This window comes from Hyla sarda, chromosome 2 (assembly GCF_029499605.1).
Source record: "Hyla sarda isolate aHylSar1 chromosome 2, aHylSar1.hap1, whole genome shotgun sequence".
Classification (NCBI taxonomy): domain Eukaryota; kingdom Metazoa; phylum Chordata; class Amphibia; order Anura; family Hylidae; genus Hyla; species Hyla sarda.
In genome coordinates, this window is record NC_079190.1 from 143219570 (window position 1) to 143241492 (window position 21923).

Below are 21923 nucleotides of genomic sequence, written 5' to 3' on the forward strand. Positions count from 1 at the left end.
CTTCCAATACTCTTCTAGATCATCCAAATGCTCTCTAGCAAACTTCAGACAGATCCGGACATGTACTGGCTTAAGCAGGGGGACACGTCTGGCACTGCATGATTTGAATCCATTGCGGCACAGTGTGTTACTGATGGTAGCCTTTGTTACTTTGGTCCCAGCTCTCTGCAGGTCATTCACTAGGTCCCCCCGTGTGGTTCTGGGATTTTTGCTCACCATTCATGTGATCATTTTGACACCACGGGGTGAGATCTTGCATGGAGCCCCAGATCGAGGGATATCATCAGTGGTCGTGTATGTCTTCCATTTTCTCATAATTGCTCCCACAGTTGATTTCTTCACATCAAGCTGCTTTCCTATTGCAGATTCCCAGCCTGGTGCAGATCTACAATTTTGTTTCTGGTGTCCTTCGACAGCTCTTTGGTCTTGGCCATAGTGGAGTTTGGAGTTTGACTGTTTGAGGTTGTGGACAGGTGGCTTTTATACTGATAACAAGTTCAAACAGGTGCATTGATACAGGTAACGAGTGAAGGACAGAGGAGACTCTTGAAATAGTTACAGGTCTGTGAGAACCAGAAATCTTGCTTGTTTGTAGGTGAGCAAATACTTATTTTCCACCATAATTTGCAAATTCTTTAGAAATCAGACAATGTGATTTAAGGGATTTTTTTTCTCATTATGTCTCTCATAGTTGAGGTATACCTATGATGAAAATTACAGGCCTCTCATCTTTTTAAGTGGGAGAACTTGCACAATTGGTGGCTGACTAAATACTTTTTTTGCCCCACTGTAAATGGAAACCATTAAAATGGAAGCAAAACGGATATATTTTAAAACATACAATGGCAGGTGTGAACATAGCCTTAGAGACTTAAAAATATACTTAACCTATTGAGAGTTGTGAACGTTCTAATAAATTTGACACAAATCACTCTAGCGCTACTAAAAATGGCTGCTGTGTGTAACCACAAAAGGCTCAGAAAGTCATTGCATGGTGCAAAGATTTCTCACACATTAAGTAAAGAAATATTATTAACTCGTGTGTATGTATATATATATATATATATATATATATATATATATATACACATATACACCCTATTGCGCTGTGTACTATAACAATATACTGTTTAACTGAAAATGTACAGGGAAAGATGAATACTTGCTTTTAAGTAATCATCTCTCCCTGTACATTTTCAGTTATACAGTATATTGTTCTAGTACACAGCGAAATAGAGTGTAAAATATATAGATAGATAGATATACACTATTTCCTATCTTACAATCTTTTTGTGTGAAATATAAGGGGTCACACTATACACCCGTGAAGCAGTGAAAATACATAATAAAAAATCCCTAATCCATTTGTGGCGCAGGTATTTATCCCAAGGTTTTTACCTGAAGACAGCTCCATCTATACTAAAGATCATTCACTACAACTAAAGAAAAAAGTTTATCTGGTAATTGCCCCACAACTGAAACTAATGTGCCTCAGGAATGGGAAAAGTATGGGGCGTAGTTTGGACACAGCCGAGTAAGGACACGCTTCTCATTATTGGGACTTCTTAGTTGGTCTCCCTGCCCTACCTGATGGGCAGAATTTGTAAATTGGAAGCAAAATGCCCATGCTCTTAAAGTCTCTCGCTTGCTCCTCTCCCTGCTGGTGCAGGGATTCAACATGATGAGGTCTTCCTCTGCAGCGTGCCAGGCTGGGTCTCCTTCACCCACTCAGCAACAGCTGCTTGCTTAGCTCAATAGCATGATGCAGGCTCTCCCTACTAAGGAAGGCCTGGATGCGCATATAACACACATTGAGGCCCGCCACTTTTAGGACTTTGCTGGTAATATCGCCCTTGCTGCAATGGCTTATTCTGTGACTTCTCTCTCTGCTTAATAGCTCAACCTTGAGGATTCTCGTGCCACGCAGGTTTCTTCTTGTGTGGCCATTCTGTGCAAGTTTGCCTTACACGTTGACAACCTCAAGAATAGGGGTCGTCATGACAATGTAAAGCTGCAGAGTTTTACCAGAATGCTATATAGGAGAAAAGATGGTGCGTGTGGTGATGACCATTCTAAACTGCTTTCTGAGGACACCAGACTCTGCTTGCATTGAACTGGACCGAACCGATTGGGTGGCAGGCAAACATTCTCTGGATTGGAACCGGCCATGAGATGTGCTTTGAAGGGTTAATTTCTTTCAACAAAAGGAAGCCATCCTGCTGCAGGGTCTGGGAAGATTTGTTATGGATCTGCAAAGATTTCGGGTTACCCCCCTTCTTGATATCTCTCGCTGCACCCTGGCGATGTGGAGGCTCCTTAACCCCTTCCCGCAAAATCAGGTATATGATTAGTAATGACTTCCCACATCCCCACGTACTTGTACATGATGAGAATAAACTGTCACAGCACTGCCGGGTGCTGTGACAGTATTGAGCTCGACTGTGCTGCAAAGCCAGGCCACCCTGAAGCCAGTAAGGTCCCCGGCCGGCGATCACTGCTATTGGTCCGTCAGTACAGACTGACCAATAGCAGGGATCTGATGCGGGTCTCCTCCTTCCCCGTCTCCTCCTCCGTGAAGCAATCGGTGGTGAGGCGGGCCCCATTGGAGGAGGCCACCTGCGGGCACTCAGGATCGGAGCTGTGCTCCGATCCTGGGTTGACCCTGTAGATGATGCGGTCACTGAGACCGCTGCGTCTATTAGGGTAACAGAGGGAGGGAGCTCCCTCTGTCACTGAGCGCTGATGGTTGCCATGGCAACCGGAGGCCTTACACTGGCCTCCATTGTAATGGCAACATGAGCAATCAGTCTCTACCTAAGGTAGGGACTGATCTATCCTATGCCGGTCAGTACTGACAGACATAGGCATAATTCAATGGAGTACAGATGTGTACTCCATGGAATTATGTGTATAATAGTAAAAAAAAAGTGGAAAAAATAAAAAAAGTGAAAAAATGTGAAATATAAAACAATAAAATAAATTATATATGTGTATAATACACCCCCAAAAATTGTCCCCCATAAATACATCAACATATCCCGCAAAAAAATTAAATAAAAAGTCCTCACACAACTGAGTCAGTGAAAAAATAAAAAAGTTACAGCTCACAGAATGCTGTGACTTACAAACATGATAAAGAAAAAATAATAATAGTTTTTATGCCATAAATGAACTAAAATATAAAAAAAAAGTATATAAATTTGGTATTGCCGTAATCGTATCAACTTGCAATGTAATGATAACATGTCATTTATACGGCATGACGAACAACCTAAAAAATAAAATACAACCGCAAAGTAGATTTTTTTTTATGTATACCACCTCATAAAAAATAAAATAAAAAATGATCAGTGTCATATGTACCCCAGAATACACAAAGAAAAAGATAAAAATCAGCTCACCACTTGTAAATATATCAGCATTGGGTATATAGATCTGGAAGCACGGAAGCGAGGAAGCCGCTCTTCCCCGTAGTAACAATAGATCAGAGTGATGAGGTTGGATCCAGCTTCCAGGTGCATGTGAAAACTAAAACTTAACCTTTATTATTAGGTCCATTAAAATCGCAAATGCAAAAATACAAAAATATGTGACATGTCACATTAAAAACGTGGGGGAACGCCGATGCGTTTCGAGACTATGCTCTTAATCATGGCACACAATCCATGCGGTACGAGAGTTTATATAGCAATAAGATTAGGTATGTTACCTTGCCATACTGCCCACCGGAAGTTCACAAAAAGGATGTGACGGAATGTATGACGGTGCTTACTTGAGGCCAGGTGAGTGGTAATTAAAAAGGTATCTACCCCACCCAAGCCTCCTTTGTATGACGCAGACCACTGGAATGTCCAATATAGAAATCGCATCATGTGAATGGGAACATTCCGAATGGTGTGCAGTAGACACATAAATGTCACAGCACATGACATGTTAAATGTATGCCGCCACGGCATGTCATAATGCCAATGTGGCAGCAAAATAATGTGTATGTATAAATCTTCCGCATGAATTGTTTTTCAACCTCTATATTAAAGTATTTTGCGGAAGAAATAGATAGACCAGTATATTGCGACATGTGCAAGTGGATGATGTTATTACCGTAGATAAGGAGTATCATTCCAACAGAAAAAACGTATATACACGGTACTCACTTGTCATTGAAGCCATGTGAGTAACAATTCAACAGATATCTGCCTCATCCAAACCTCCCTTGCATGGCATACACCACTGGAATGTCCATTACAAAAAAATCGCATTGTGTGAATAGGAACACTCCAAGTTGTGTGTAATGGGCGCATGGTTATAAAGATACACAACTTAACCCATGCTACCTCAGAATGGTACCAATGTCAACTTTTCTCCCAAAAATATTTTTGCACCCCAAGGCTCCTGTAATTTTATATGATGCCAACAAAATATCCTAAACTAAAAGGATACCCCAAAATCCACATAGCACGCCTTCATGTCTGAGGCCTGTGTGAGAGACACGTAGCGCACAAAGGCCACATATGAGATATTTCTAAGTACGTCAGAATTTGGGGAATAAATCTTGAGTTTTATTTCTTTGTCTACTACTGTGTTACAGGAAAAAATGGATAAAAAATGGATAAAAATGAAAAATCTACAAAAAGTTCCGCCTCTACTTTGCTTTTATTTCTGTGAAACTCCTAAAGGGTTAATAAACTTATTTAATGTCATTCTGACTACTTTAAGCAGTTCATAAAATGGGGTGATTTATGGGAGTATCTAACATGGTCCCTCAATTCCACTTCTGAACTCTACTGGTCCCTGAAAAATCTGATTTTGCTATTTTCTTGAAAATCTGGAAAATTGCTACAAAACTTATAAACTGTCTGACATTCTAAAAGAGACAAAATGTTTATCAAATAATGGGATGTGAATGAATAATGTAGATGTGAATTAATCATTAATTTGGTGCGGCATGGCTATTTGTCGTACGAGCAAAAAATATAAAATTTAGAAAAATGCTAATTTTTGACCGGACACAGGACGCTGGGAGGGGAATATGACAGCAGGGGAACATCACAGAGACAGCCTGTTTCGCTTCCTGCAAAGCTTCTTCTGCCCTCAACACACAAGTGAGTATGACGTGTATATATCCATGCCTCCAAAGGGGGCGTGACATCCAAAAACAACCAATGGTAAGAACATACACAAAAGTGGACATACACCAGAAACATACACCTTAAACATGCGATTGATAAAAAGGGGGACATATCATTGCACTCATTGAGCCCCAGCGGCCCTAATGCATTTAATATGCTAATCCATATAAACTTTTTGTAAAAGTAGTGCTTCACGACCTGTCTCTCTTTTATACATATCAGTACGTTCTAAACCTGCTAAATATAGTCCTTCACAATTATTATCGTAGACATCAGTGGATTAGCATATAAAATGCATTAGGGCCGCTGGGGCTCAATAAGCACAGTGATATGTCCCCCTTTTTATCATTTGCATGTTTAAAAGGGGTACTCCACTCCCCAGCATTCGGAACATTTAGTTCCGAACGGTGGTGCAGTCTTCTGGGGTTGCCACACCCCTCATGAAGTCACGCTCTGTCCCCTCATGACACCACGCCCCCTCCCACAGACATGTATTGAGGGGGCGGGACGTGATGTCATGAGGGGCGGAGCCGTGACATCACAATGCTCTGGCCCCTGTATTGCCCGTCATTACGCACAAAGCGAGTTTGCTCTGTGCAGTAATGATAGCGCGGTGCCGCAGCGGAGATCCCAGGGGTCCCCAGCAGCGGGACCCCGGTGATCTGACATCTTATCCCCTATCCTTTGGATAGGGGATAAGATGCTAGGGGCGGAGTACCCCTTTAAGGTGTATGTTTTAGATGTGTGTCCATTTTTGTATATGTTCTTAACATTAGTTGAGTTTTAAGATGTCATGCCCCCTTTGGAGGCATGGATATATACACGTCATACTCACTTGTGTGTTGAGGGCAAAAGAAGCTTCGCAGGGAGCGAAATAGGCTGTTGTCTCTGTGATTTTCCCCTGCTGTCATGTTCCCCTTCCAGCGTCCTTTGTCCAGTCTGCGTTCAGTGTGTCAAGATACGTTTTTTATACTAAAGTTGCAGAATAAACAAGTTGCGCACGAGAGGGTGAGTCTTTGCGTGCATTTTCATCTTATTGGATTCAATGTAGTTGCATTCTATGAACTATGTTCTCTGCATGCTATCACCACCCAAATGCTATGGACTGGGATTGTGAGGTATAATCAACTAAGGATAACCTGCTTTGCTTAGGTTTTATACTCCTGTAACTTGCTAAACACCATTTAGCTGACTGGCGTGATCCACTGGAATGGCTGTGGGAAGTGCAGTCTTGAGGCCGACTGGAATGTAAGACTGTAGATGGCTTGGTGATTTATTTTGTGCCTTTTGGAGTTTATCTCTGTTTATTGTAGTGGGATCACCAATGAGTGTGTTGCATAATTGATTTCTCAGGGTCTGCTCTGTGATAAGTCCCTTTGTTCCATACTTATGGTCAGGTTCGTTCTTCTGCCTTCAGTTAATTTATCAAGTTTAGTTGGGTCTGGGTGGGTTTTCTGTTTATGGTCATCAGGTACCTGGGGAAGGTGGGGCTCTGGGATTGTTCCCCCAATGATGTCCCTTATAAGTTCTGGGGCGAACTCTGCATTAAATGTTGTACTAGCCTCTGTGAAGGGGTGGGAATGGGATTTGACTGAACTGTTACCATGCCCATGTTGTTCCCGTTTATGACTTTTTGACGATTTCTTCACAGCTTTTCTGGTCAATCTTTCCTGCTCTTCCCCCTTGTTTTTTCCGTCTTACCCTTCTTTTATCCTTTCTAGGGTGGTTGACTTGCATCGACATGCCCATACTAAGTTATGGGTGACCATGAAGGAATTGATGTCGCCATTACCCTTGATGGTTTCTTCCTGGATACCTCCTGCTTCACATCCTTCTCTGACCCACCTGCTTATCTTGGTTACCTTATCATTTTGTGACAAGTTTTTTAGTGGTGGCCGGTTGGCTCCTACTCCCTCCCTCATGTATCTCAATCTTCTAAACCCTCGCTTCCTCCTTGTGCTCTCTGACCTCATGCGTACTTGAGGTGTTGTCATGTCCTGGTGGTCCCGCCTAATGTAGCCGCTCCTCTTTCCCTTCCTGTTCCTTTTTGGGTGTATGTTGAATGCTTAGTAGTGTGAAAAAGGAATAGAGTTATTTTTTTTTTTAAACAAAAAATAATCATCCAATATGGCTGTCTTCACATCTCGTATAGGATTTATCAGCTAATTTGCTGGTGCCGTCAATAGCAAACCTGCTTACTTGAAGTGTTTGAGAGCTTTGAATAACTAAGCATTATTTACCGTCTGCATTTCTCCAATATGAATATGAGTTTTCTGTTTGGCTTCACACAGCTGTCTTAAATGAAGTATTACAAGCTCATTCTCCTCTTGGTCACTGGCCGCTTTCATTTTCTGACAAAAGAATAGACAGTTTTGGTAAAGCACATTTTGGCATTCTATAAATTTCTACTATCAGATCCAATCATAGTAAATGATCATGGTTGTAAAACTAAGTTTCATTCACAGATACCAGAACTTGGGCCAGTATTACAATGTACCAGATTGAAATACAATACAAAAATACTTGCTCAGTTCATAAATATTGTTCTACAACTAAGTCTGACAAATACATTTGGTACAAAAACCAAGTACATATATATGATACAGCAATATATATAGTACCAGAATTAAAGTGTACCTGTCGTCAACAAAAACGTTTTATATAAAGTAGATAGTACCATTATATGTATATTTGTAATATACATTGGTTAAAAAAATGTGTATATTTTTGGGAGAAAAAATGCTGTCCCTGCAGCTATTGTCTGTGTGTCTCTGTGAGGAGACCAAATACAGGAAGTGAGGGTGAGACAAGCAGGGCTCTGTGCCGGCTCCTGGCTTGTCAATCCTCATACGTGAGCCCGTAGCATGTCACAGAGCCTCACTGCACAGAGCCCTGCCTGTCCTCAGTGTACAGAGCCCTGCCTGTCCTCAGTGTACAGAGCCCTCCTTGTCCTCACTGCACAGAGCCCTGCTCGTCCTCACTGCACAGAGCCCTGCTCGTCCTCACTGCACAGAGCCCTGATCGTCCTCACTGCACAGAGCCCTGCTCGTCCTCACTGCACAGAGCCCTGCTCGTCCTCACTGCACAGAGCCCTGCTCGTCCTCACTGCACAGAGCCCTGCTCGTCCTCACTGCACAGAGCCCTGCTCGTCCTCACTGCACAGAGCCCTGCCCGTCCTCACTGCACAGAGCCCTGCCTGTCCTCACTGCACAGAGCCCTGCCCGTCCTCACTGCACAGAGCCCTGCCCGTCCTCAGTGTACAGAGCCCTGCCCGTCCTCAGTGCACAGAGCCCTGCTTGTCCTCAGCGCACAGAGCCCTGCTTGTCCTCAGCGCACAGAGCCCTGCTTGTCCTCAGCGCACAGAGCCCTGCTTGTCTCAGTGTACAGAGCCCTGCTTGTCCTCAGTGTACAGAGCCCTGCTTATCCTCAGTGTACAGACCCCTGTGTTGTGCTTAGTGCACAGGGCCCTACTTGTCCACCCTCACTTCATGTATTTGGACTCCTCATAGAGACACACAGGTAATAGCTGCAGGGACAAAAATATAAAAAAATTTTAACCAAAGGATATTACAAATATACATATAATGGAATTATTTACATTATATAAAAAGTTTTTGTTGACGACAGGCACACTTTAAGCTGAAATGAGAGATAAGGTAAGAAATCATTGTAACCCCTGCTGTGTAACACTCATAGTTTCTATCATGTGAAACTATAGCTGATAATAGCTTGAACAACGGTAAGGATATACTGAGGGATTTTGTTTCCAAAAATGTACTGCAGACCACACAGTAAATGACTTACTTTGTAGACATAGTCAGAAGCAGCATTTACATTCAGTGACCCACAAATTATGTCTTTTCTGATTGGAATAGTACTCTCCTATTTAACTCTATTCAGTCTAAACTGCCATGAAAACTATTCCTGACCTTGAATAGCTCTGTAGAGTTTGCACCCAGATGTATTGGCACATCCAAACTTTTGAAGGAGACAATTTGACTATTTCATTGGTACCATTCTGGGGTACATGTAATTTTTTATGAAGTGGTATAAATAAAATAAAAAATCTATTCTGCGGTTGGTCTTTATTATTTTTTTTAGGTTGTTCTTCATGCAGTGTAAATGACATGTTAACTTTACTCTGCAGGTTGATATGATAAATGGCGATGCCAAATTTATATATTTTTTTTTTTATATTTTAGAACATTTATACCATAAAAACAATTTTTGTAAAAAAAAAAAAAAAAAATCATGTTTAAGTCGCCGTATTCGATGAGCCATAACTTTTTTATTTTTTCACCAACACAACTGTGTGAGGACTCTTTTTATTGCTGGACATGTTGACATTTTTTTTTGGGGGGGGGGGGGGGTACTATTATTGGCTGTATAATATAATATATATATTTTTATTTTTTTATATTTTATATCAAAATTATTATTATAAATTATTTCTTTCACTTTTTCTAAATACTTTACTTTTTCTTTTACTACCACACACATAACATCTGTACTCCACTGACATATGCCTCTGTCTGTCGGTTTTACATTGACAGGCACACAGTATAGCAGATCAGACTCTACCCTAGGTAGAGGATGATCAGATTCTGTTGCCATGACATTGGAGGCCATTGTCAGACCTCCGGTTGCTATGGCAACCATCGGCGCTCTGCTTTCACTTTGCAGAGCACCGATTGGGAACAGAGGGTGCTCCCTCCCTCTGTAACCCTAATAGACTCTGCGGTCACAGTGACTGCTGCGATGTGACAGTTTAAAATCATGAGGTACATGTACGTGGTGATCCCTAATCACCACGTACATGTACCTGATATTGTGGGAACTGGTTAATAATAATAATAGATGAATGCAAAGAAAATAAGGGGAGATTCATCGAATCCTGTCCAGACGGAAAAGTTGCTGAGTTTCCCATAACAACCTATCAGATTGCTTCTTTCATTTATCAGAAGCAGTTTCAAAAATGAAAGAAGCGATCTGATTGGTTGCTATGGGCAACTCAGCAATGTTTCCACTGGACAGGTTTTGATAAATCTCCCCCATATTATCTACTGAATTAATAATAAGTATCAGTAAGTCAATATGAAACAATTTTTTTTTTTTATCTACTGGACAAACATACAGTACTTTCCCTTACAAGACAGTGTAATATTTTCTCTGTAGCTGACTTACATACTATGTAAAATGTCACAGTTTTGGCTGCTAGAATAAGAGTAAGACAAAACAAATGTATAACAACCTGGACTTTTTCAAAAATGTCCGCTTGTTCATTATCAGAGAGCAGAGACAGTTGTCGCTGTATTACCAGCTTGGCTCTTGGTGGGTACAGCCCTAGGAAAGAAGAACAATAACTCAGCACAAGTGAACTGAAAGAAAATATAACTACAAAAGAAAAGTGAATTTGTATAAAGCTTATTACGGTTATTTTTTCCAAGAGAAAAATGGTCACCCTTGTCCCATCTCATCATTTGACCTTTCATGCCACCTTTTGCCTGTGGGGGTATTAGCGCCGACACCCCAACTAATCAAAACTTTAAACACCCCTACCCTTCAATTCCCTGATTGGACTTGATGGACGTATGTCTTTTTTCAACCGTACTAACTATGTATAACTCTATAAACATGTCTCATTTTCTAAATAATAGTGACACTTTAAAGGGAATCTGACAGCTAGTTCACTCGCACTTAAACCAATACACAGGGTAATAGTGCATGTGAACAGGAGAAAAATGATGCATCACTTACCCTGATGCATGCTTTCATTGCTGACACATACTCACTATTGCTAATATGCTAATTTTATATTGTGCGCACTGGAGGTGGGAATTGGCATTGCAAGCTTTTCTGTCTTCATCCTCTCTGCTTACATATGGGCTGCCATGGGCCGGTAATTGTCATGCTCTGACCAATGACGGCACAGTCCCTGCAGTGACATAACCAGACCCTTCACCTGCGGGCCCCATCATACCCTCTGCGACCGGGCCTGCAGGTGACAGGGGGCTGCTGTCCCCGATTGCTTTGTTCCCTGGTATATTATTGACCTAATCTGTGCACTGGATAGCTGTCTATACAGGTTGTATTCAGGTGTACTATTTTTCTAGGGAATTTGATACTGACCTTAATTTTAATTGTGATATTATTTTTGGATTATAGGGAACAGCTTAATATACTAGATCAATACAGGTGGCCTGGGAGGGGTCCTAGGGGCTCCCCCTGTTTAAATGTCTGGATTTGTACAATAAAGATTGTTATACAATTTTTTTTTCTACACTTGGGTGTGCGCCCTTTTGTGTATTCCCTTTTTCTTTTATTGTTGCATGTATAGCCTAATACACTTGGTAGTACCCAGTGGTTATTATGGGGCTGAGCCCGCTTATTGCTTTATAGTAGGGGTAAGTGATGCATCACTTTATTTCTATTCACCAGCACTATAACCCTATGTTTTGTAGATTATCATCCATACCTTCAATTCGCTCACAGAGTTTGTGTAGAGCGTGCATAGGACAGGCCTCACAAAGCTGGACCTGCGTCTTGGAATTCTGGAGAGCAGCAGCAGTGCTAAAAGCTTGCTTTAAGGTCAGCATGACTTCATCCACCTGAGAAAAACAGTATAACATAGAAAAAACTATTTAAATAAAATAAACACTTTACCAAAGCACAAAGTGGCTATGTACTGCATATAACATGTCTCTATATGGGTTGTTAAATAATGGCTGCGTCCTAGAATGATAGGTTTTTTTTTACAACACTTGATGAGTAATATAATAGCAGAGGTAACGAGAAATCACTGATGTCCAAGGACACTGCTGTAAGATGGAATGCGATCGCTTTACTAATCAAAATCCTTATAAGGACTTGGCCACTGCTTGGAAATAGCCCCTGTAATTTATTCTTATATCCAATGTCATTTCTACATTATGAAATATTTTTAACTACTAGAAGTAACACCGACTGTCATATTGTGAGGCTTCTGTACAATAGGAACACCATGAACAGTACTATGTTTGTTACCTACCAAAGCTTCTGTGGCACATTGGAAGACGTAGCAAACATACTGGTTTATACCAGGCTCCACACTTTCACGGCAGACAAAACCAAAGTGGTCAATGTGTTTAATGCCCTAAAAAAAGTAAAAAGAAAATTAAAATAATTAACTGTTAAAATAAGTAGTGCAATGGTGGTGTTTTACAACTTAGTAGTAGCTCAATAATATAGACCTATATGAAGAAGAAACCACTAAAAAGTATATGTTAAAACAGGTGGTGAGGTGTTTAAAGCGTACCCATCAGATCCCACAAAAAAAAATAAAAAAAAATGTTATATGTAACTCAGTGCCTAATCCTGATCATGTACATGTAATTTATATCTCTATCACCTATATTTCTCTAAAAAAAAAAAAAGAATTGCATATTAACCCCCTTAAGGACCAGGCCATTTTACACCTTAGGACCAGAGCGTTTTTTGCACATCTGACCACTGTCACTATAAACATTAATAACTCTGGAATGCTTTTATCTATCATTCTGATTCAGAGATTGTTTTTTCGTGACATATTCTACTTTAAAAAAGTGGTAAAATTTTGTGGTAACTTTGAAGAAAAATTTGAAAATTTTGCATTTTTCTAACATTGAAGCTTTCTGCTTGTAAGGAAAATGGATATTCATAATATTTTTATTTTTTTTTATTCACATTTCCAATATGTCTACTTTATGTTTGCATCATAAAATTGACGAGTTTTTACTTTTGGAAGACACCAGAGGGCTTCAAAGTTCAGCAGCACTTTTCCAATTTTTCACAAAATTTTGAACCTCGCTTTTTTTCAGGGACCAGTTCAGGTTGGAAGTGGATTTGAAGGGTCTTCATATTAGAAATACCCCACAAATTACCCCATTATAAAAACTGCACCCCCCCCAAAGTATTCAAAATGACATTCAGTAAGTGTTTTAACCCTTTAGGTGTTTCACAGGAATAGCAGCAAAGTGAAGGAGAAAATTCACAATCTTCATTTTTTTACACTCGCATGTTCTTGTAAACCCAATTTTTGAATTTTTACAAGGGGTAAAAGGAGAAAATGTATACTTATATTTGTAGCCCAATTTCTTTCGAGTAAGCACATACCTCATATGTCTATGTAAAGTGTTCGGCGGGCGCAGTAGAGGGCTCAGAAGCGAAGGAGCGACAAGGGGATTTTGGAGAGTAGGTTTTTCAGAAATGGTTTTTGGGGGGCATGTTGGATTTAGGAAGCCCCTATGGTGCCAGAACAGCAAAAAAAAAAAAAAAAAAAACACATGGCATACCATTTTGGAAACTAGACCCCTTGGGGAACGTAACAAGGAATAAAGTGAGCCTTAATACCCCACAGGTGTTTCACGACTTTTGCATATGTAAAAAAAAATTATTTTTTTTCACTAAAATGTGTGTTTCCCCCCCAAATTTCACATTTTTGCAAGGGTTAATAGCAGAAAATACCCCCCAAAATTTGTAACCCCATCTCTTCTGAGTATGGAGGCACCCCATAAGTTGGCCTGAAGTGCATTACGGGCGAACTACAATGCTCAGAAGAGGAGGAGCACCATTGAGCTTTTGGAAAGAGAATTCGTTTGGAATGGTAGTCAGGGGCCATGTGCATTTACAAAGCCCCCCGTGGTGCCAGAACAGTGGACCCCCCCCACATGTGACCCTATTTTGGAAACTACACCCCTCACAGAATTTAATAAGTGGTGCAGTGAGCATTTACACCCCACTGGCGTTTGACAGATCTTTGGAACAGTGGGCTGTGCAAATGGAAAATAAAATTTTTCATTTTCACGGATTACTGTTCCAAAAATCTGTCAGACACCTGTGGGGCGTAAATGCTCACTGTACCCCTTATTACATTACATGAGGGGTGTAGTTTCCAAAATGGGGTCACATATAGGGGGGGTCCATTGTTCTGGTACCATGGGGGCTTTGTAAACACAAGTGGCCTTCAATTCCGGACAAATTTTCTCTTCAAAATCCCAATGGCGCTCCTTCTCTTCTGAGCATTGTAGTGCACCCATAGAGCACTTTACATCCACATATGGGGTATGCTCTTACTCAGAAGAAATTGGGTTACAAATTTTTGGGGGCTTTTTTATTTTCCCTTGTGAAAATGAAAAATTTAGGGTGACATCAGCATTTTAGTGAAAAAAATTTTTTTTTTCACTTTCCCATCCAACTTTAATGAAAATTTGTCAAACACCTGTGGGGTGTTCAGGCTCAATATACCCCTTGTTACGTTCCGTGAGGGGTGTCGTTTCCAAAATGGGGTCACATGTGGGTATTTATTTTTTTGGGTTTATGTCAGAACAGCTGTAAAATCAGCCACCCCTGTGCAAATCCCCAATTTAGGCCTCAAATGTACATAGTGCGCTCTCACTCCTGAGCCTTGTTGTGCGTTCGCAGAGCATTTTACGCCCACATATGGGGTATTTCCGTACTCAGGAAATTTGCGTTACAAATTTTGGGGGTCTTTTTTTCCTTTTACCTCCCGTGAAAATAAAAAGTAAAGGACAACACCAGCATGTTAGTGTAAAAAAAATTTTTTTTTTACACTAACAGGCTGGTGTAGACCCCAACTTTTCTTTTTCTTAAGGGGTAAAAGGAAAAAAAGCCCCCAAAATTAGTAGTGCAATTTCTCCCGAGTACGGAGATACCCCATATGTGGCACTAAACTGTTTCCTTGAAATACGACAGGGCTCTGAAGTGAGAGAGCGCCATGCGCATTTGAGGACTAAATTAGGGATTGCACAGGGGTGGACATAGGGGTATTCTACGCCAGTGATTCCCAAACAGGGTGCCTCCAGCTGTTGCTAAACTCCCAGCATGCCTGGACAGTCAGTGGCTGTCCGGAAATGCTGTGAGTTGTTGTTTTGCAACAGCTGGAGGCTCTGTTTTGGAAACACTGCCATACAATACGTTTTTTATTTTTATTAGGGGGACAGTGTAAGGGGGTGTAAATGTAGTGTTTTACTCTTTATTATGTGTAAGTGTAGTGTAGTGTAGTGTTTTTAGGGTATGTTCACACTGGCGGAGGTTTACAGTGAATTTACCGCTAGGAGTTTGCGCTGCGGCGAAAAATTTGCCGCAGCTCATACTTGAAGCAGAAAACTTAATGTAAACCCTCCAGTGTGAATGTAACCTGTACATTCACATGGGGGGGGGGGGGGGGGCAAACCTCCAGCTGTTTCAAAACTACAACTCCCAGCATGTACTGACAGACCGTGCATGCTGGGAGTTGTACTTTTGCAACAGCTGGAGGCACACTGGTTGGAAAACCTTCAGTTAGGTTCTGTTACTTAACTCAGTATTTTCCAACCAGTGTGCCTCCAGCTGTTGCAAAACTTCAACTCCCAGCATGTACTGATCGCCGAAAGGCATGCTGGGAGATGTAGTTATGCAACAGCTGGAGGGATCGCAACTACAACTCCCAGCATGCAGAGACAGCTGTTTGCTGTTTAGGCATGCTGGGAGTTGCAGTTTTGCAACATCTGGAGAGCTATAGTTTAGAGACCACTGCACAGTGGTCTCCAAACTGTGGACCTCCAGATGTTGCAAAACTACAACTCCCAGCATGCCCAGACAGCAAACTGCTGTGTGGGCATGCTGGGAGTTGTAGTTTTGCAAGATCTGGAGGTGCACAGTATAGAGATCACTGTGCAGTGGTCTCAAACTGTAGACCTCCAGCTGTTGCAAAACTGCAACGCCCAGCAAGCCTAAACAGCTCTCTGGGCATGCTGGGAGTTGTAGTTTTGCAACATCTGGAGGGTTACAGTTTAGAGACCACTATAGTGGTCTCAGACTGTAGCCCTCCAGATGTTGCTAAGTAAATCACCGGCTTCCGTCGGATCCAGGAAGCTGCGTCGCCGTCCTCTTCTTCCGCCGATCGTCGCCCGCTGCCGCCGCTGATCGTCGCCCGCTGCCATCGCCGATGGGTGAGTGGATCTTCGGCGCCGGTCCCTGTCTGTTTCCCCGTCCTGCCTCGCCTATTGTGGGTGGGCAGAACGGGGAAACCGAAAGTAAACCCCTCCGCCCCCGATCTGCTATTGGTGGTCGCGTCTAGACCACCAATAACAGAGATAGGAGGGGTGGCACCTCTGCCACCTCACTCCTATCGCTACAGGGGGATCGTGGGTGTCTAGGACACCCGCGATCCCCCTTCTATTCTGGGTCACCGGGTCACCATAGACCCGTAATGACCCGGAATCGGCGCAAATCGTAAGTGTGAATTCACTTGCGATTTGCACCGATCACCGACATGGGGGGTCTAATGACCCCCCTGGGCATTTGCGCAGGGTGCCTGTTGATAGATATCAGCAGTCACCCCGGTACAGGTACGCCCTTGGTCCTTAAGTACCAGGGAGCAAAGGCGTACCTGTACGCCCTTGGTCCTTAAGGGGTTAAAGGTGCTCAATGTTTTTTCATCTAACCAATAGGGAGGGGGCATGTCCTTCTGCACTGTGCTGACTCCTCCCCCTCTCTACTTCTGCTGACTCACTGCTCTTGGAGAAGCATGGCAGCCTTGCTGTGTAACCCTTTCCTCTCTGGTTTTATGCTGTACACAATAATTATTGGAGTTTGCCTGTACACTACCAAAGACAATATGGTGAGTGTATAACTTACCTCTTCCGAAATTAGTGCAAAGGTTTAGTGCTAAAAGTACAGTGGTTTTTATGCATACTGTTTATATATTTTCCCTTTGCTAGTCTTGTAATGCTGGGACTTGTAGTTTTGGAATAGTTGGAGGTACAGTGTTTGGATAAAACATTTTTCCCCAGCAGTGTTGCCTTCAGCTGTGTGCCTACAGCTTTTGCAAAACTACAACTCCCTGCATGCCCAGATATCCTTAGACTGTACAGGCATGCTTGGAGTTGTAGTTTTGCAATGTTTGGTAAAACTGTGTTACAGCAGTGTTGCTTCAGGCTGTGTTTCTCCTGCAGCCTTGTGAATCAGCCATCTTGTGTCCTTGACCCTTGGACACACTCATGTTGCTGTAGGACTCATCAGTGTCCCAGGAGGACCCCCTAGTGGTGGGATTTTCAAAGGCAGTTTTCTTTAATAAAATGTGAAAAATTAGATTTTTTTTTTTTAATGAACTATATTAGAAAAACTTTTGTTTTGCCAAGATGTAAAACATATAAACAGTTTTTAAATCTGACAGTGCCCATTTAAAGTATTTGTAGTTTTCAGCTCAAGACAGGCCGTCATCCTCAATTCTAATTTTCAGTTGTTCTTAAGATCAGCTCTGTAGAAGCTGGAGACTAGCGTCTTCCATACACCGCACACAAAGCGAGCAATGGTTGAAGAAAAGCTGTCTGCGAAAGAGTCGAGACAGAGATGGAGGTTTAGCTTACACATTGACACTAAATATACAGCCAGTATGTTCACAGATGGTTTCTGCTTAGCTGACTTTCTAGTTTTCCTGGCAAAAAGCTGATGCTCAAACAGAACTGCTCTGTGATAAAGAGTGGGACCGACCTGAAAACACATCCAGATGCTATGACCGGTGTGCACAGTGGTGTACATTTCTGATTTTAAGCAGTACAATAAAGCTGAGTTTTTTCCATATGCTGGATCATCCTTTTTCTTCTGTACTCACGCACTAGAGTCGTTGTGGATCTAGGCACAGGATTGCTTTGGTGGGTGAGCTGGCTCTCTACGATTGTATGTACACACATTTTCATCTCTAGATGTGCAAAGCTGGTAGAGACATACCCCAAAAGATCTGCAACTGTAACTGCAGCGAAAGGTCGTTCTACCATATCTAAAAGTAGGGTGACTATTTTCCTGTGTTCTATAGGCTGCAATGAGGGCAATTCGGCCTGCGCCCAGGCATTATGAGATTGAATTATATAAGAATTTACCTGGGCTTGTACAGTTCTTAAGGCGAGCATATGACATCAACAAAAATAAGAATGTTCTTATGATATTACTCACGACAACCCTATTACTATGCGGATCTTTCATCTTATCTTTATTCATGATGTTTTCATTATGAGGGTGAGTTCAAGCTGGCCAAGGGGTAACTTTAAGGAATGTTTTCCTCCCCCTATTATGCTTCTGTACATTAAACCTTTCAGTAATAATATCATAACTCATCTAGCACATATTTTACCCATAAAAGAGCAATTTGTCTATTCTAAGTTGCCTTTGATTTGAAATCTGTAAACCAACCAGGGATCCCAAAGCCTATTACTATAATCTATGAATTCAATAGTGGAGGCTAAATCCTTAATCCAGTCACCTTCACCTTTGTGGTTTCCATGACTTGGCTTTATATGAAGCACTGCCAATGTTCACTTTCCTGAATTTACTTGCATGAAGAAACTTCATATAGGCAGCCCCACTGGAAGACTTATATTAATACTTGATATTTTACAGTTTATCATAGATCACAAAAGTTGAAATTGTATACTAGAGCAGTATTGAAGGAGTAAGGGTTTGTTCACACTGAGGAATTGGGGCGGAAATCACGCTGAAGAAATCCACCACAGTTTTTTTCCGCTCAAAATTTGCAGTGATTTCGTGCTGAAATCGCGCGGAAATGCAGGTTTCATGCGGATCAATACTCCTCTTTCAAATACTCCTCTTTTTTTTTTTCCATGCGGAAATTCCGCGTGGAAATGCTTCTGACTGAAAAAAATATATATAACATTGATCTCTATGGGAGAACAACGCTGATTCCGCCTGAAAGAAAGAACATGTTACAGACTTCCTCATCAGAATTCTGCTTGAGGAAATTCCTCAGTGTGAACTGAGGGGCAGAAATTCTGTACAACTCTATGGGGGTTTTCACTGCTGAATGATTTGGAGAGGAAAAAGCGAGCAGATTACTCGTGGAAATTCCTCTCCAATTCCTCAGTGTGAACATACCCTGAGGATAAAACAAATGTTCCCCTTTCTTCATCACCATGTACCCACAGATGAGGAGGGGCAGTAAACACTTACCTGAGAACATGAGGATATATCTTTGAAGTTCTTTTCCAGTACTACAGATTTGGTATCCGGACTTATAAGATTAATTTCAAACCTTCCAACCTGTAAAATAAATATTGCAGCAATTATTACCATTCAAATGATGGCAATAAATATATTAAAGGCGCTGTCCCATCTCCTTACCTTCTGCTTTTCCAGCTTCTCCAGCCTGTTTGCAGCAGTTGGAAGTGGTCAGGGGAGCTGAAAACAGCCGAAACACGGAAGTCACACAAAGGGTGTAGCCCGCGGGGCTACGCAATTTCCATGAGAAAAGGCAATGGAAGTTATGCATTTTGCGTGACATCCCCCATTTTGGCTGCTTTTGGGTTTCTGGACCACCTCCGGCCGAAGGAGCAGAAAAGAAGGAAGTTACGAGGTGGGACAATTCCTTTAATATCCAAATGGCATGTAATTAATGTAGCAGGTTGGAATATGTTGATTATTTGTTGAGGTTTTGTGTTTCACCTCCATTCACCATAAATGATATGTAAATATCTTCTGTAATCAGAACAATATGCATATACTAATAGTTATTCATGTATACATAGACTTAAGTATGCCATTACAGGCATTATGGCAGGACAACATTTGGGACAACGGTAAACCCTTGTGATCAGGTGAAAAAAAAAAAAACATTGAACACTATCCCTTTTGTCAATAGTATGATTAGTATTAATAGAGGTATAAAAATTCAGATAGGGGATAAGTTTTCTTCCATGATACTTCTCCTTTAAAGTGACTGAAGGCACTCTCATGGGAAGTCTTGATTCATTTCAGTATAATAAATATCATATACTGAAAGTGGGGAAAGGTTTAGGTCGTGTTTACATCAATATACACTATTACCTATTACTAATAAGATACCCCAGTGAATCTAAATATTAAGGTTAGAAAACACCTACGGGTATAAATGACAATGAATAGAAACACAAGGTGGCATAATCTGCTAAGGCTTGGCTTATTTACTGCAGAACTGTACACTCAACAGCAATGCATCCTCTGATACGGTCCACCCTCAGATACAGTGCCACCCTCAGATGCAGTGCCACCCTCAGATGCAGTGCCACCCTCAGATACAGTGCCACCCTCAGATACAGTGCCACCCTCAGATACAGTGCCACCCTCAGATACAGTGCCACCCTCAGATGCAGTGCCACCCTCAGATACAGTGCCACCCTCTGATACAGTGCCACCCTCTGATACAGTGCCACCCTCTGATACAGTGCCACCCTCTGATACAGTGCCACCCTCTGATACAGTGCCACCCTCAGATACAGTGCCACCCTCAGATACAGTGCCACCCTCTGATACAGTGCCACCCTCTGATACAGTGCCACCCTCTGTATCAATCCATGTACCAACATTTCCCCCTGTGTGTCTATGATGCATACAGATAACACTGTTCTATATATCTTGCTATGGTGGCACAATTTATAGCGCAGTGATCACAAACACATTTGGCAGTGAAGGCCAGGCAGGACACCTGATATCTGGCCTCAGAAGCCCTAATCCTACTGAATTCAGCACTGCTACCATGTCATACATGCGATCTAAAGCAATCTCTTAAAGAGGGAACATGTTACTCGTCCTCACCAGAGATCAGCTTTCATATTGTAAACTAGAACATGAAACCTGATCTCTGCTTGTTGCAAGCAACAAGGACACTGTTCTGTGACATCTCATAACTTTATACATAAGACCCAATGTTCTTACCATCTCCATAACTGAGGTTATGTACAATCCTGGAGCTATTAACTGTATATACAATGCTGGACCTATATCTCCTGATAAGGGGCTAGATTTGGCAACATTGTAAATGCATTTTGATTGTTATATGGATCATATATATCTGCAGCTCACAGATCAAGCAGTAATAGGGCTACTATAATGGGGGTTTCCAGCTCCATTAAAATCTGCCCAAGGGCAGAGAGAAAAAAAATATTTATATTCGCTCCTCACTTCTAGCCCGTAGCTGCCTCTACTCTAGGGTCCCCAACAGAGGTGCCCCATTGATGTCACCGTACACTGTGCACGAGGTGCTGCAGTCAATCACCGGGCTCAGTGATCACCTACAAGAGGAGGTCAAACATAAACACATTATTGAGAATTACCGTATACGGTTCTGTATTACTGTAAATAGTTTCCGGTGGGCATTATTCCAAACTTCTACACTGCCCACAACATGGCTATCAGAATATGTTTGTCATAACTCCATACTTATAGGGATTCCCACTCCAAGTCCTGTCCACTGCTGAAAGCACCTACAATGGGCAGAATTGGACCACAGCAATGAAAGAACCTGGTCTGATGAATTAGGTTTTCTTTTATATTTTGAGGATGGCTTGGTGGGTAAGAAGACAAGCCAGCAGTGGTAGTGTGTTAGTCTGGACAATGTTCTCCTTGGAAACCTAGGCTAATGGTCTTCATGTAGATATTACGGCTGTTATGCTCTGCAGTGGCTTCTTTCAGGAGGAGAATGGGGGAGATTTATCAAAACTTGTGCAAAGGAGAGTGGAGCAGCCAATCAGATTCCTTCTTTCATTTTTTAAAAAGGCCTCTAAAAAATAAAAGAAGCTATCGGCAACTGGACCACTTTTCCTCTACACAGGTTTTGTTTGATATGTTGGAGTTTAAAGGGGTACTCCGCTGCACAGCATTTGGAACAAACTGTTCCGAACGCTGGAGCCGGGAGCTCGTGACGTCATAGCCCCGCACCCTGATTATGTCAGCCGTAACGCCCCCTCCCATAGACCCGCATTGAGGGGGCAGGGCGTGACGTCATGAGGG

The 21923-nt window shown here is 41.9% G+C and overlaps 1 protein-coding gene across 4 annotated transcripts in view; it reads right to left on the reverse strand.

The window, feature by feature from the left end:
• The window catches only part of TBC1D4 (TBC1 domain family member 4), a 169428-nt gene that overhangs the window by 56055 nt on the left and 91450 nt on the right, over positions 1–21923 (reverse strand). For 2 of the 4 annotated variants that reach the window (XM_056555517.1, XM_056555519.1), the window contains exons 3-7: positions 19110–19199; positions 12157–12261; positions 11605–11737; positions 10381–10472; positions 7370–7480 (exon numbers count right to left, since the gene is read on the reverse strand). In XM_056555517.1, coding sequence (XP_056411492.1) covers positions 7370–7480; positions 10381–10472; positions 11605–11737; positions 12157–12261; positions 19110–19199 — 531 coding nt within the window. Of the gene's footprint in view, positions 1–7369; positions 7481–10380; positions 10473–10886; positions 11089–11604; positions 11738–12156; positions 12262–19109; positions 19200–21923 lie in introns of those variants that run through there. The other 2 variants (XM_056555521.1, XM_056555520.1) reach the window with 2 other exon arrangements.